A 17,576-nucleotide genomic window follows, 5' to 3' on the forward strand; every position below is an offset into this window, starting at 1 on the left:
CTTTTCTTGTAGATTAGTGTATCTTTTGTTTTGATCACACATTAGCATACAGAATATAACTAGAAACAAAGAATTCTTAGTTCCAAGTTACATTCTGCCTATTTGTATTTTAAGACATTTCACAAACTGAAAATGAAACTTTAAAATGTTTCATGAGAAAAATACTTTAAATTTGCTAAATAAAAAGGTACATAAGCATACACATTGAGAAACCACTGCAAAAAAAATACAAGTATATCAAGCAATTAAAAATACTGATTAAATTCACAAATACTGGAATGAAAGTTACAATTAAAGGAGCCAAGAGACAGCTCACTAGGTAGGGTGCATGCCTAGTTATGCATATGATCCCCAAGGTTGAGCCCCAGTGCCATGTGAGAGTATCACAGCACTGGAGAAGCTCTGTGTCTTGCATTAGTGTCTTCCCCTCTATGTGTCTCTCCCTAAATAAAACGTCTTCCCAGGAAGTGTGCATACATGAAACCCTGGCCACACCACACACACACACACACACACACACACACACACACACACACACCAGGGGCGGGGGGACGACACTTAAATGGAAATCAATGTAAATTAAAAGTTTCTGTCATAATCAGATTTGACAAAGTACTGAACTTCTGTCTCACCTTTTTATCTCATCATTTAAAAAAAAAATCCAATTCAATTAAAATAAATAACAACCTTGATTATTCAGTTTAATAAACTCCTGATTTTCATGCAAAATTTTAACTAAAGCTACATTATTTCTGAAAGAATAATAATGAACTTGAACTCAACAATATAAAATACAGCTTAGAGAAATAACAGGAGAAGGTTGTCCCATGAATTATGGACAAAACACTTTACAAATACTTTCTCATAGTATGAAATGACTGAGTTAAAAATACTTTACAATTATACAATTTTTACAACAACTCATAATACTTCCACATTACTTCAACTGCCTTTATAACGTATCTTTGAAAATGACAGGGCTACTACTATTCCATTTTTGTTGCCTAATTATCTAAATTAAATTTTAAAAAATATATAATTTAATTAACTAAATCTAGGACTACTCCTTTTCTGATATAAAACTCTTACTTCTCCCAGAATTTAAATTCTTAAAAAAGCAACATACCATTCTTCAAGAAAATCATCTTATTTTCACGTTCCTTATATGCAAATTGTGTTAGAGCACCCTAACAGTAAATTCTGACTACAGATCCTTAAAGTCCCTCCCCTCTCCTTTCTACAACACATGGCAGTTTGCTCCCTAAATAAAATATTGAGATTAAAAACTTACCAAGTTTCCAGTAGGGACTCCAAGGTAGCCAGGTAGAGAAGGGAACTGAAGAATCCCTGAAAGCAGCCAGCTCTAGATAAAGCCTCCCCCATCTTAACACAGCATATTGTGTACTAATACTTTTGCTGGCAAATTCATAACTGACACCTCAGTGATGAGAATTAGTAAGTATCAACAGAGTCAGAGGGGACAGTCCTTGACGCGTTACCTCTTTGCAGTCTTTTACAATTGGCTGTATCACACTGAGGTCCTGATGACTGCCACTCATGGCACTGCTTGTACTTTTATTTCTTGTATGCCCCCTTTTAAAAGGTGTCTTTCCACCTGGAAGAGGCTCTTGTGTAGGTGATGTTGGAGAACTGGACAACACAAGTGTCTTCAATGCAGCTACTTCTGCTTGAAGGACATCAATCTTGGGGGGGAAAAATCATCATAGTTGCATACACTAAATATATTATATGACAAATGTTGCTGAATGCTAGCAATTTTATCATAACATTTGACTTTCAAAGATGAAATGTAGGTTTAATTTGTATTACCTGTCAAGTAATAAAAGGAAAGCAAAGCCAATTCTTTGGTGTTTCTATATGGCTTGGATTCAGCTCTATTCACTATAGAAAACTTTTTTTTTTTAATTATCAAAATGCCTAACATATAGTAAATGAATACTGGGGCATTAAAGATAGCATAATGGTTATGCAATGAGAATCTCATGCCTGAGGCTCCCTAAGTCTCAGGTTCAATCTCTCACATCACCATAAACCAGAGCTGAACAGCACTCTGGTAAAAATCAATTAATTAACTAATTAATTAATATAATAAAAAACAAATCTTCAAAATACAGGAGCTTAAGGCTAATTACAGTACATGTATAAGTAGAATCTAACATTCTAGTGATTTTTTCAGTGACATTAAAAAAATAAACATTAAATTTGAAGGTGATCATATCCTTTCATGTGAACATGTGATTCAAAAGACTTTGAATTCTCTGGGTGTAATATAAATGCAACAAACCACGTTAATTAAATCTAGACAGCAATTTCTTGTTTACAGTTCCCAAATTATAAACTAAGTACTGCTAGAGTTCACACATTACCATGGGCAAGGACCCAGGTGCAAGATCAATCCCAGTCCCCATCGCAGGGGGATCTTCAATATGGGTGATACAGCACTGCAGGGGCCTCTCTTTCTCTTTAACTTCCCTTTCTTAACTTAGGTCTCTATCCAAGGAAGAGAAGGAGGGGGGGGACCTGGAGCTGGGAGTGGTGGGTTCATCACTAATTTATATATTATTAAAAGCAGCAAAAGAGCAGTTTACACAACAGATTTTCATGGCTGAGGTTGTAAGGTCTCAAGTTCAATCCCTAGCACTGGCACAAACCAGAGCTGAACAGTGTTCTAATAAAAACATAAAAAAAAAAAAAAAAAGTAACAAAACTTACCTTTCCTTGGGCTTCCTTTAGCTGTTTTTCTGCTGTTGCCTGTTTGACATTGGCTTCTCTCACCATCTTATGAGCTTCCTGAAAAAGTTAACATCTCAATTTGGGAAACAAAGCATTTCATATGTTTTTAAGAAGATTTTTTGTTTGTTTGTTTAATGGGAGCTTTATTCTTTTTTTCAAATAATTTTATTAGGGAAATAATGGTTTTCAGGACCACTGTTGACATATGTGTACTTTTTTTTAAGGCATTGTTAGTTTACAAGAGTGTAGGTCTTAGGTAAACAATTTAACCTCTCTGGTCAAAATCATTTAACAAGAGAAATACAAAGATGGTCATGAGTCACTCAACAATAAGGGTTATGTTCTGAGAAATCTGTTGTTCGGTGATTCTGTCATTGTGTGAATGTCACACTGTAATTATGCAAACCCAGATGGCACAGCCTACCACACACCTAGGATAAGTAATATATAGCTTATTGGGAGAACCATGATGTGATCTGTCCTTTGACTAAACATTGTTAAGAGACACATGACAGTACTACCAACACTTAGCCCCCATTCATTGTCAACTGCAGAAACAAAAAGTTGTCACCCGGTTTGAGCCTCTACGCAGGGGAGACATTTCATGAGTGGTGAACAGGATCTGTAGTTTTCTCCCCCACACCAATTTCTCTGTCCTATCAAAAAAAAGGAAGAAGAAGAGGAGGAGGAGGAGGGAAAGGAGGAGAAGAAGGAAAAGGAGGAGGAGGAGGAGGAGGAGGAGAAGAAGAAGAAGAAGGGAGGAGGAGGAGGAGGGGGAATGGCTGTGATCAGATAGATAATGTCACTAACAATTATGGAGAGGTACCTTCCTCTGTTATCTATTACCACTGAGGCAGCTTCATTGAGTTTAACCATTCTAATTATAATGGCTGGGGTAAGGATATTTAAATGTTATGGATAACAGATAACTCACATGTCAAGGCCAACTCCTCTGAAGTTAGGTTTTTGATTTGGTTTATATATATATTTATAAATACCTATTGTAAGTATTCATATGATTAGTCACAACAAATACATACAGAAGGTGCAGGTAAAAACATGAACACATTGACATGGCTATAGTTTACTGGAATGACAGCTTAGAAACATTAGATTTTTCAATAAAAACATTTATAAAATATTATTAGTGGTGATTTTGTTCAAGCCAATCTGAAAAAAGCAAATTAGCTAGCTCATCCTATTTACCCACAGAACTTGCAGGTCTGTGACCCTAGTGGTCACAATCAATCCCCTCGAGCACCAAAATGCCAAAGCTGAGCTTCTCTCTCATAATAAATAACTAGTTTTAAAAATAAATATATAGCAAATTAGAGTTTACTACTTAATAGCACCACAAATATAAAAATCCGTCCTTATGTGGTCTGGGAGGTGGCATAGTGGATAAAGTGTCAGATTCTCAAGTGTGAGGTCTTGAGTTTGATCCCCGGCACCACATGTACCAGATTGATGTCTGGTTCTTTCTCTCTCTCCTACAAGCCATCTCATTAATAAACAAACATTTTAAATATATTTAAAAATAAATTAAAATCCATCTTTACAGAGTTTTATTTTTTAAATTAGTATTACAAATATAAAACTATGGTTACTTCATCTCCTTTTATCCATGTAACATTCATTCATAAAATAATTATTCATGCCTGGGAGAACTAATGCATACCCAAAGAATGAAACTGGGGATAAGAGAACTCTGGTAGTGGGAAATGTATGGAATTATACCCCTGTTATCTTATAATTTTGTAAATAAATATTAAGTCATTAATAAATAAAATAATCAATCATTCATGACATTTCTTTGAAAGTTACAATTTCAGGTGCTCATTATATACTGGAAAGAAAAATATATATACTGCCAAGGAGTTTACATTCTTATTGTATTCTAGTAATGAAGACATCAGAGTAAAAGTTCTGGATTTTAATCTAAATGCAAGGCTTTACTGATTGCTTTAAGGAAGAGAAAGCTGTTACCTTATTTATATTTTTAAAATATTCAGCAGTAGCAAAGAGTCCCTACAAAATTAAGAAAGGACTAAGACAGAATACAGATGTTTGAGATAATCCCCAGAATGTAAGAGAATATACAGTAACTTAAAATTTCAATTTACAATTTATGAGAAGAAAGGGAAAGGGAAAGAAGAGAAATCAGCTGCAAAGATACTCAGTAAATGGCTTGATAATGGCACCCTCATGAAGCCATCTGCTCAGTAAAGGAGGAGAAATTCTCTACATTAGAATAAGAGAAGCTTTATGGTCAGTGCTTTATAATGAAATCAGAGTTTCTGAAAAATATCCATGCATAATTATGCTGTTTATCTTATGCCAAAACACTTAAGAGCTGTCAAATTTAATGAGATAAGCACTTTTTCTTTTAAAAAAAATAACAAATGTTTCAGATCTGCTTGTTTTTTCTGTGATAAATACTCGTCAATAAAACTACTTGACAAATCTTTTCAAAATAATAAACCTATCTAATTTGATCCTTAAATTAGGCAAATGACATTTAACCATAAAAGCAAAAGTAATCTATGTAATGAAGAGAACACTTGCTTAAATGTTTACAAATGACTCTACCTTAATGGACTATACAGCTCAGACTAACCCTCCCATGGGAAAAGAAAAACTGGACAATTTTTTTTAATGTGGTTGAAGATATAGGTATTAAAGATCTAACAAACTAGTGAAGAATTAGAGGATCAAGAACCAGAAGAAGTGAGCAGTGCTACGTGGTGACTTTTTTCCCATAGGTTGAAAAGGGTACAGCAATGCATGGAGTGGAATCCCAAGAGAAAAGAAAAGTGAGCTAAAATAAAGCAGAGACCTAAGAAAACAGACAGAATTTTACAAACTGACAAGACATCAAAAGGTGGGTGTGTAAAAAGGTTGAAATTTTCCTTCTCATTTATCCTTCTAAACTTAAAAACTATGTTGGTTGCACTGCACTAGGAGGCAACAACTTTTTCCATAAAAGGCCAGAGAGTATGCAGTTTTGACTTTGTGAGTCGTACAGTTCCTTTTGCAACTAATCAATTCTGTTCTTGCAGAAGTAAAGCAGTCACAGACAACAAATGAGTGGGAGCACTGGGCACTAAAACCTGAAATTCATTTAGTCTTCATGTCACAAAATGCTTCTCAAAATGTAAATATGTACACATTTTAACTCCTTCGCCTGTATAAAAGTAGACAAGCTGGTCCTGCCCTGCAGACTACAATTTGCAGATGTCTGGTCCATAAGGACATTCAAGTTGTTACATTTATACACTTTGAAAACAGGATCCCGGGAGTCGGGCAGTATTGCAGCAGGTTAAGTGCACGTGGCGCAAAGCACAAGGACCAGCGTAAGGATCCTGGTTTGAGCCCCAGCCCCCCACCTGCAAGGGGGTCACTTCACAAGCACTGAAGCAGGTCTGCAGGTGTCTATCTTTCTCTCCCCCTCTGTCTTCCCCTCCTCTCTCCATTTCTCTCTGTTATATCTAACAATGATGACATCAATAACAACAACAGTAATAACTACAACAATAAAACAAGGGCAACAAAAGGGAATAAACAAATATTAAAAAAAAAAAAAGAAAACAGGATTCCCCCACCCCTGGATGTGGCTAGCAATAATTCAAATGAAGATGCTTTTATACTGTATATAATAATGTTTAAATTCAACATCAACTGATTATTTTGCAAAAAAAAACAGTCTTCTGGTACTAGATAACGGAGAATTTTCTGGGAAATATAGTATAACCACCTTCAATTCTGGGAAAGATATTTTTCTACTATTTTGATCAATACATCTTTAAGTTAGCAGAAAGCATAAACTGTTAAACACACACACATATAACTTAGAGCAAACCTTTAGCTAGATCACAAATTGTTAAAAACAAGATTTTGGGGGGCTGAGTGGTGGTGCATCTGGTTGAGAGCACACATTCTAGTACACAAGGACCAGGGCTCAAGGCCTCACTCCCATCTACAGGAAGAAAGTTTCATGAGTGGTAAAGCAGGGCTGCAGGTGTCTCTCTTTCTCTCCTTCACTATTTCCCCCTTCCCTCTCAATTTCTCTCTGTCTCTATCCAGTAAATAAAAGTATTTAAAAAACAAGATTTTTCAAATGCAAGCTAAACATTCAATCACACTCCTCACTAAATACACACACATACATATATATGTAAGCATGCATGATGTTTTAGCAAAAAGAAAATATTTTTGTACTACCATAAATTTTTCAGCATATTTATTATTCCTCACTCTTTTTAAAACTCATATTTTACAGTTTATGTAACATTACTTTAGTATATGTATATAAGCATATATCCTCTAAGAACATAGGCAACAAATAAATACTAGGTATCTATCTTTATCACAACAAAGGCAAATGCTACAATTTTACTTTTACTGACCAGGTCCATGAAAAGTTTGGCATCTACTGGTCTAGGCTAAAATGATCATGATTTGGAAGATTTTGTTATACCAAAAGATAAGGCTGTCAAGAGTTTCACCCTGAGAACTCCTAGAATTTGAAGATAAGCTGTAGCACAAGAATAATGGAGACAGAAAGAGAAAAGGGTCAGATATTAAAGGAGGAAGGTAGAGGCAGGATCTCAAAGGAAACAGATCACAAATTATTACAGCAAAATAATCTTATAAGTAATCTAAGTCTATGAAGCTTGTAGAGTGACATGGGCAAGAGGAGAAAGCCTTGAGCAAGGCTTGCCTCTCAAAGACCAGACGACACAACAGCAACAGTAAGAGTATTTGCAAGTTGTCAATATGACCACCCCTGGTCAACCTAACATTCTAGGGGCAAAGCCATGTATGATGGCTAAGTTTATATTTGGACTTGATTTCAAGGGGTTGGGTAGTCTACGTATCAGTTAAAACATTATACAGAGTGCTTCTGGATGGCATTAGCAAGTGATTAGGTAAAGTCAGTAAATCAGATTGGCTTCCCACAAGTGAGTAGACCTCATCCAGTCAATTAAATACCTGAATAGAATATTTATTATGACTGATCTTCACAGAGTAAGAGAAAGTTCTGATGGCCCAGCTCTTCCTAGCTCTTCAGCCTGTCAGGGTAGGGCTAGAACTATACTATCAGCAGTCCTAATTCTCAGACCTTTGAACTCAAACTGGTACTATACCACTGGTTATCTTGGGTCTCCATTTTGCCAGCTCACCCTGAAGATCTTGGAACTTTCCCACCTCCATAATCACATGAGCCAATTGTGTCTCTTTCTCCACAGAAGCATATATACATATACATACACATACACATACACATACACATATACATATACGTATCCCATTTGCTGTGTTCTTGGCAAGTCCTAACATACCAAAGATGCTAAGCCTCCTGAAATGTTAATAGCAACACCTACTGAGGAATACTATTTGAATTGGCTGGAAATTTGGTCCTGGTGGCAGTTGCAGATAAAGATGCATACCTTCTAACAAACAAAAAGTGACTTTTAGTATACCTCAAATCATTCCATATCAGATAGCTACTAAATAAGTTTGCCAGCTTTTGTGTTTAAAAATTACTCTAAGGGCAGGGGTAGATAGCATAATGGTTATGCGAAGAGACCCTCATGCCTGAGGCTCTAAAGTCCCAGGTTCAATCCCCTGCACCACCATAAGCCAGAGTTGAGTAGTGCTCTGGTAAAAAAAAAAAAAAAAAAAAAAAAAAAAAATTACTCTAAAGCAGTCCCTAAATTAAAATTAATTAAAATTAATTTCTACATGTGCATTCTCATATAAACTGATTTTTAACAACATTTTAAGTTATATATTCTACATTTCTTAGAGTTTTGTTTTTGCTGGCAGTCCCCCTGCCCACCTCACCAGAGGGGGTTTAGTTGGGCATAGTTCCTGCACTCAGGAAAGCTTCATCCTGAAATAAACCAGCAACTTCTACAGGAAGGAAGAAAGGCCTTCTTTTTCTTTAGAGGATCCACAAAGATATGTGAAATTAAACACTTTTTTTCCAGGTTCCATCAAAAAAAAAAACCAAAAACAATTCTATCAGTATATAAAAATGAAGACATTGCTCTTGGCCAAGATGTAAATAGACCAACCTCAAATAGACTAGCTGTGAGTTCTTCCAATTCCTGTCCAAGTTGATCTCGTACTTTAGAAAGTCTCTCACATTCTTCATCTTTTAACTTCAGTTCCTATGAGAAATTAATCATTTTATTTTGGATTTCCATAGTTAGGTCAAATTAGATTCAGCAGACTATATCATCTTTATTAATATAAGTACAAAATACTAGTATTATCCCTCCTATGATGTTTACGTTGAAAATGTTTATGTAGCACTTGCTATGTGAAAGAAAATCACAGGCAAATCTAAAACAGTAATCTTGCTGGTATATTAAATATTTCCTTTATAAAACACCCCAAAATTAAACGAGTCTATATTATATGTGAAAATAAACAAGTTAATTCTTTTTTTACCCTAATTTTTCTCTGCACATATCTGTATCAAGCAAGAAGTTTCTTCAATTATGCATTTCAATAAAAATCTAGTGGGGGGTTTTCATATTTACTTTGAAATATGTTTATTCATAATTTCATGTACTATATGCAATTAATCTAAAATCCTCATTAGTAGTGTAACCAGAGACAAAATGATGCATATTTGCATTTTAAACAAGAGCAATGTTAATTACAAAAATCACATCCCACATTTATACATGACTCTTCAGCAGGTCACTTTAAGAGGTGTAAAAAATTCTTTTATTTACAAGTGTTTGAATTAGGACAGTGATTCCCCCTTAGGGTAACTACTTCAAGAGATCATAAGAGGGCTCTGGGATGCTATAATGGTATGTTTATTGATCTGCGTGCTGGCCACAATGGTGTCTTTTTTCATGAAAAACACTTAAAGCCTATACAATCATATGTATGTCCATGAGTGTTTATTACACAAGCATGAAAAGTTTGCTTAAAATAATGAAAGCAATTGCACAAAGTAAGTTGGAAGTGTGTGATTAGGAATTATAAGACTTAACAGGGAAAACATCCTCAGTTAAGATGCAAATTTTATATGTGGCCCTAAATTAATCTTTTTTTAATCTATGCTCCCTATATATAACTGTAATCATACTAGTAAAATAGCAGGTTAGTTGTGTCATAATTGTGGTAATACCAATAGTTTTTGCATTCCCAAAGAACAACTCCTAAAAACCAAATATACTAGCTGGACATCAGAAGAACCCAATGAATATATATTCAGCAAATCAGATAAAAGAAAACTTCATAAATCTTGGACTCTGTGAAACTGTAGCTCTGCTGCCAATGTCTCAGGATTAGCCATTGCACCAAAGAGAACAGAATGAGATGAAAGGTGGGCAAGGGAGATAGCACAGTAGTAACACACAGGGGTTGCATGTGAAAATTGCCAGTTCAGGTCCCCAGCACCAGCAGTCAGAGATACGTGGTGCTCTGGTCAACGAGAGAGAGAGAGAGAGAGAGAGATAAAGAAGCTCCCCAAAACTACTATTAACACTCATGCCCTCAGTGGAAACCGGGATGACAAATTTGAAGGCAAATGGAGAAAAGCAGAAAGGTTTTCACAGGCCCCTAGTTGCAGATCAAGGCAAAAGTCTATGTGCACAATGCTGAGGCATCAAGTGAAATTGTGTAGCTCTTGACTCTAGGGAATCTCAAAGCATCAACAAAGAAACCTTTCAGAGTTGTCCCATATGCAAAGAATTCTTAGAGCCTAAAGCCAGGCTACAGGATAAGAATAATGGGCACAGAATGAGAAAAGGTCCAGATAGGAAAGGAAGATGGGAAAGGCAAGGTCTCAAGATCACAAAAACACTACAAGGAAATGATGATCTTACAGGGGCTGGGTGGTGGTGCACCTGGCTGAGTACACATTACCATGCATGAGTACCTGGGTTCAAGGCCCTGGTCCCCACCTGCAGGGGGAAAGCTTCACAAATGGTGAAGCAGGTCTGCAGGTAGTCTCTGTCTCTTCCCCTCTATCACCCTCTTCCCTCTCAATATCTGGCTGTCACTATCCAATAGATAATGATAATAAAAATTATTGAAAAAAAATAATGATCTTACAATGTAATCTAAGTCTATGAAGCTTACAAAGAGACATGGAGGAAGCAAAGAAAATCTTAAGCAAGGCTTAGCTCTGAGAGACAGAAGAGGCTACAGAGGTGAAAGCCAGGAACCTAAAACTGAACTTAAAGCTATCCTGGTTTGTTTGACCTATTTCTATTACAAGACCAGTCTATCTTGGCGTTACTCTCGATCGCACTCTGTCATTTCACAAACATCTCATAAAAACTGCAGCAAAGGTGGGCGCGAGGAATCACATCATTGCAAGACTGGCCAGCTCCTCATGGGGCGCGAGCGCTTCCACACTACGATCATCATCTCTGGCATTATGCTATTCCACTGCAGAATACTGTGCCCCAGTATGGTTCCGTAGCCCCCATGTCCACTTGGTCGATTCCAAATTATATTCCTCCATGAGGATAATTTCTGGAACCATCCGTTCCACCCCAGTTCCATGGCTGCCAGTTCTTAGCAACATCGCCCCGCCAGATATTCGTCGGGATGCGGCATCATCTAAGTTCATTTCCCACATCTACGCTCTACTGGACCTGCCAATATACGCGGACATCTTCGCCCACCCTGTCCAACGCTTGACGTCTCGTCATCCAATCTGGTCCCCTACGCCTACACTGAACTTCTCTGTTCCAGTCTCTTGGAAACAGAGTTGGCAGTCATCTGAGGTAAAGAACAAACACCTCATCACAGACCCCTGCAAGCGTCAACCCGGCTTTGACCTAGCACGTTATGATTGGGCCCTCCTCAATCGCTATCGAACAGGCCATGGCCGGTGTGCCGCTATGTTCCATCGCTGGGGAGCCAGAGACAACCCGAAGTGCCCCTGCGGCTACAGACAGACTATGACCCACATAGTCAACGATTGCCACCTCTCCAGATTCAAAGGAGGTCTCGAAACTTTACATCAGGCTCAACCTGACGCTGTTGACTGGCTACGGAAGAAGGGCAAACGCTAGAAGAAGAAGAATTACAAGACCATCTTCCTAATAGTGCAAGGAATCTAATTCATTGCAACATGGGAAAAAAAAAATTTTTTAAGTACAAGGTCTGAGGGTAGATAGCATAATGGTTGTAAAAGGAGACTCTTATGCCTGAGGCTCCAAATCCCAGGTTCAAATCCAGGCTCCAAATCCTTATGGGGACACCACCATAAGCCAGAGATGAGCAGTGCTCTGGCGAAAGAAAGAAAGAAAGAAGGGAGGGAGGGAGGGAGGGAGGGAGGGAAGGAAGAAAGGAAGGAAGGAGACAAAGACAGAAAGAGAGAGAGAAAGAGAAAAGGCAAACAAACAGAAAAATGTGGTATACAGACACAATGAAATCTACTCAGCTATAAGAAATGATGAGGATGGGGAGTCGGGCGGTAGCGCAGTGGGTTAAGCGCACATGGTGCGAAGCGTAAGGAACCGCGTAAGGATCCCAGTTCAAGCCCCCGGCTCCCCACCTGCAAGAGAGTCGCTTCACAGGTGGTGAAGCAGGTCTGCAGGTGTCTGTCTTTCTTTCCCTCTCTGTCTTCCCCTCCCCTCTCCATTTCTTTCTGTCCTATCCAACAACAATGACAACAGCTGCAGCAATAATAACTACAACAATAAAAAACAAGGGCAACAAAAGGGAAAATAAGTAAAGAAATAAAGAAATGATGAAGTTCATCTGGGCCATAGTCAGGGAGTCCTGAGATTCCCACACAGACATGATAGGCCTAGACCTTGAATAGATCCCTCTCTCCATCAGGAAAAACACAACAGATTCCTCTGTGGGCCCCCATAGGACCTTGCCCTCAATGTGGATCAACAATGGTAGAGAATGTTTCATACTCCGAAGGGAGGCTGGATAACATACTCTATGCTACACCTGAGGAAGATGGGTCCTGAAATTGGGGCAGCTTGGAACACTCCTACTTATGACCACAGAATGTGAGTTCAGATCTACAGGGATGCAGAGGTCACATAGGCTCCCACGCTGAATATGGGCCCCAGATTAGATCAAAACGATGGGGTTAGCAGTCAACAATACTCATACACCTTTCCCATATGTGGGAGCTACTCTCTTCCCTGATCCAGCTTTCTGGTCCTTTTTCCAGCTATGACATCATCTCCCCAAACAATAACTTCAGTCCACCTGTATATCAGAGGTCAGGCTCAGGAAAAAACTAGTATAGTCATGGGCCCTTTGGAATATACCTAAAATAGGCCTACTAGCAATCTTCAAAACGGAGACCCCAAATCTTTATCTGTAATATTCCAGCTTTTAGGTTCATGATTAGACAACAATTTCTTTGGTTTTATATGTTTCAGCTACCAGGTTCCAGATGCTACCATGATGCCAACCAGACTTCCCCAGAGCCCTGCCCCACTAGGGGAAGAGAGAGACAGGCTGGGAGTATGGATTGACCTGTCTGTCAATGCCCATGTTCAGCGGGGAAGCAATTACAGAAGCCAGACCTTCCACTTTCTGCATCCCATAATGATCCTGGATCCATACTCCCAAAGGGTTAAAGAATAGGAAAGCTACCAGGGGATGGGATGGGATACGGAGTTTCGGTGGTGGGAATTGTGTGTTGTGCCCCTCTTGTCCTATGGTTTTGTCAGTGTTTCCTTTTTATAAATAAAAATTTCAAAAAAATAATGAGGGGCTGGGTGGTGATGCACCTGGTTGAGCATGCATATTACAATGCTCAAGGACCTAGGTTTGAGCCCGTGGTCGCCACCTGAAGGGGGAAAAGACTTGGGAGTGGTGAGGCAGGGCTGCATGTCTCTCTGTCTCTCTCCCACCCCCTTCCCTCTCAATTTCTGACTGTCTCTATCCAGTAAATAAAGATAATAAAAATTTTTTTAATGATGCTACCATAATCTTTGAATGATTCTTGAAGGAATCATATTACGTGAAATAAGCCAAAAGGAGAGGGATAAATGCCAGATGATCTCACTCATTGATGGGTCTTGGGGAAACAAAGCCAAGGAAAAATAGGGTGAAACTTTTTTCTCTTTCTTTTTTTTTTTTATTTAAAGAATAGGGAGTTTAATTTTTTTTTTTTAAAAAAAGACACATTTGGTGGGTATATCTGCCCAGGGAAGTCCGGTTGGCATCATGGTAGCATCTGGAACCTGATGGCTGAAAAAAGAGTTAACATATAAAGCCAAACAAATTGTTGACTAACCATGAACCTAAAGGCTGGAATATAGCAGATGAAAATTTGGGGGTCTCCGTTTTGTAGATAGTTAGTAGAACTATTTTAGTTATATTCCAAAGGGTCCATGACTATACTAGGTTTTTGTTTGTTTGTTTGTTTCTGAGCCTGACATCTGATATGCAGGTGGATCCAAGTTATTGTCTGAGGAGATGATGTCATAGCTGGAAAAAGGACCAGGAAGCTGGATCAGGGAAGAAAGTAGCTTCCAAATATGGGAAAGGTATATAAACATTGTTGATTGTAAACCCCATGGATTTGATCTGATCTGGGAAGATGAAAATAGGGTGAAACTTTTAACTGTATAACTGCAGAAGATTCAAGGCCTTTAAGGGGAGGAGGCGAGAGGCAGTTGAAAGGGAGTTGGAGACACAGTATTCTATGGTAGAGAATGATGATTTGTGAAGGGTGAGGTATGCTGACATATCCTGTGAAAAGGTGATGCTCTATCTCTGTAAGATCAACAGTCTTGCCAAGAAAAGAGAAAATTAAACTAAGTTCACAGGGGCCAGGCAGTGGCACACTTGATTAAGCACACATAGTACTATGTGCAAAGACCCACAACAAGGACCTGGGTTTGAGCCCATGTTCCCCACCTGCAGCGAGGATGCTTCATGAGCTGTGAAGCAGGTCTACAGGTCTCTCTATCTCTCTCTCTCTCTCTCTCTCTGTGAAGCAGGTCTACAGGTGTCTCTCTCTCTCCTTCTCCCTCTCTAACTCTCCCCCTCTCAATTTCTCTCTGTCCTATCTAATAAAAATTAGGAAAAAAAAAAAAAAGGAAAAAATGGCCACCAGGAGCAGTAGATCTGTAGCGCTGGCACTGAGCCCCAGCTATAACCCTAGTGGCAATTAAAAAAAAAAAAAATACACAAACTAAGTTCCTCACAAATCAGTTATAAACCTGAACATATTTAATACCACAGATATTCACATAAAATAATTAAAAGTATATTTAATTTAATGTGTAATTAAAAGTAAATGAAAAATAGTCACTAGATAATTTTAGGATTGTTTATGATAGTGGAACAGAGGTATTTAAAGAAGAGGAGGTAATAAATACCTTTGATTAAGGCTTAACTACTAGAATAAAAATCAGACATTCAAAAACAAAAAAAAAAGGAAGAGGGCACAAAAAATAGAACAGGCAATAAAAAAGATCTGTATACATGCACAGTAAATAAAAGCCATGTGACAAAGCCAAGCTCAAACACAGAACATTTATCAATAAATGTAAATGGGTAGTTTAGCTATTAAAAGAAAATTATTCTCAAATTAGTGAAAAAGACAAAATCTATCTCTGCACTACACAAAATACATGCCTAAAGCAAAGTGACTCAAACAGATTAAAAAGATGGGCAAACCTCACCTACCTCCTATTACAGTTCTCTCACTCCAAAGCTAACCTTATCAAAGCAAGGACTGCAAAAGCTGAATAAGGGCAAGAGACTGGCATACTTAAACGATGACTCTTTAGTCACTATCAAGCCATTTCACCAGCTGGGGCCCTAATCAGGGAATCCTCAGATTCCCAAACAGACTCGATGGGCCTAGACCTGAAATAAATCCTTCTCTCCATTGATACTGGTCATCTCTATCAGGAACAAGACAATAGACCCCTTTGTGGGCCCCCATAGGACCTTGCCCTCAACTTGGATCAACAATGGTAGAGAATCTCCCATCCTCCAAAGGGAGGATGGACAACATATTGTATGATACACCTGAGGAAGATGGGTCAATACTGGGGCAGCATGGAATGTTCCTACTCATGACCAGAGAATGTGAGCTCAGATCTACAGGGATACAGAGGTCACACAGGCTCCTAAGCTAATTTTATGGGCCCTAGATCACATCAAATCAATGGGGTTTACAGTCAACAATACCTATACCCCTTTCCCATATTAGGGAGCTACTCTCTTCCCTGATCCAGCTTTCTGGTCCTTCTGCCAGCCATGACATCATCTCCCCAGATAATAACTTGGATCCACCTGCATATCAGATTTCAGGCTCAGGAAAAAAAAAAACACTAGTATAGCCACAGGCCCTTTGCAATGTAACTAAAATATGCCTAATAGCTATCGACAAAATGGAGACACCCCCCCCCCCCCGCCCAGCACTTCATCTGCACTATTCCAGCCTTTAGTTCCATGATTGTTCTATAATTTGTTTGGCTTTGTATGTTAACTCTCTCTTCAGCCACCATGTTCCAGATGCTACCATGATGCTGACCAGACTACCCTGGACAGACAACCCCACCAGTATGCCTTAGAGCTCCACTTCCCCAGAGCCCTTCCCCAATAGGGAAAGAGAGAGGCAGACTGGGAGTATGGATCAACCTGTCAACACCCATGTTCAGCGGGGAAGCAATTACAGAAGCCAGACCTTCAACCTTCTGCATCCCACAATGACCTTGGGTCCATACTCCCAGAGGGTTAAAGAATAGAAAAGCTATCAGGGGAGGGAAGGGAATGGGATACGGAAGTCTGGTGGTGGGAATTGTGGAAAGTTGTACCCCTCTTATCCTATGGTTTAGTCAATGTTTCCTTTTTATAATAAAAAAAAAAAAAAAGATGGGCAAAGTATATTAAATCTAGATACAAATAAAAATATAGTAAGAATCTCAATCTTGATATCAAGACTAGGCAGAGTATTGTGCAAAAAAAAAAAGAAATTAAAGGAGACAAGAAAAGAAACTTTATCATGCTAAGCCCTACAATGCCAACGCAAATTTTAAAGCATTTCCAATACAAGTATAGGAAGAATAAATAGGAAGGAGGACATACCATATTTTGGTAATGTGTGTGCTTAACTGGGTGTACCACCCTCATCATCCCTCCACCATGTTTTGGGATAGAAAGACATCATAAATATGCCAGTTCTCCCTGTGTTAGTTTACAAAGTTAAACATGCACAGGTTTAATGCAAGGTTCTGTCAAGCTCTTAACATGTCATAGTTTCATAACTATCTATGAAAATGAAGTTAATTCAGTCAACATTTCTTCAGGTAAGGAGGAAGAAAGAGCACACCTGGGAGGTTGTACAGTGGTAAAGCACAGATTTGCACGCATGAGACCCTGAGTTCAATCCCTGACATTACAAATGCCACCATAATGTACTAGTGTTCTATCTCTTCTCTCTCTCTCTCATTAGAAAGTAAATAAATGAGGTGAAGAGAGAGATAAGCAGGTATAGCACATTCCTTGTAGGTATATAGCCCTATCCTAGACCCTCTGCACCACATATGGATGAAGAAATGCTATTCCCCCTTCCAGCTCCTGGCTCCCCGCCTGCAAGGTGGTCGCCTCACAAGCATTAAAGCAGGTCTGTAGATGTCTATCTCTTTCTCTCCCTACCTCTCCCCCAACCTTAATTTCTTTCTGTCCCATCCAATAAAAATGAAAAATGGTCACACTGGATTAGCAGTGTCGTGCTGAACATGGGTTTGGTCATAAGAGATTCTACTATATATTTTATCTTGAACATCATTTGTTTTAAGGAAATTAATTAAAAGCTGAATGTATCCACTTCAATGGTAAGTCTCATA

General features: G+C 38.5%; 1 protein-coding gene across 3 annotated transcripts in view; it reads right to left on the minus strand.

Moving 5' to 3' along the window:
* The window catches only part of RAB3IP (RAB3A interacting protein), a 76,509-nt gene that overhangs the window by 12,334 nt on the left and 46,599 nt on the right, over window positions 1-17,576 (minus strand). For 2 of the 3 annotated variants that reach the window (XM_060194952.1, XM_060194951.1), the window contains exons 6-8: window positions 8,835-8,930; window positions 2,734-2,811; window positions 1,500-1,703 (exon numbers count right to left, since the gene is read on the minus strand). In XM_060194952.1, coding sequence (XP_060050935.1) covers window positions 1,500-1,703; window positions 2,734-2,811; window positions 8,835-8,930 — 378 coding nt within the window. The remainder of the gene's footprint in view (window positions 1-1,499; window positions 1,704-2,733; window positions 2,812-8,834; window positions 8,931-17,576) is intronic. The other variant, XM_060194953.1, reaches the window with a different exon arrangement.

The sequence above is a fragment of the Erinaceus europaeus genome, chromosome 7 (genome assembly GCF_950295315.1).
Source record: "Erinaceus europaeus chromosome 7, mEriEur2.1, whole genome shotgun sequence".
Classification (NCBI taxonomy): Eukaryota; Metazoa; Chordata; class Mammalia; order Eulipotyphla; family Erinaceidae; genus Erinaceus; species Erinaceus europaeus.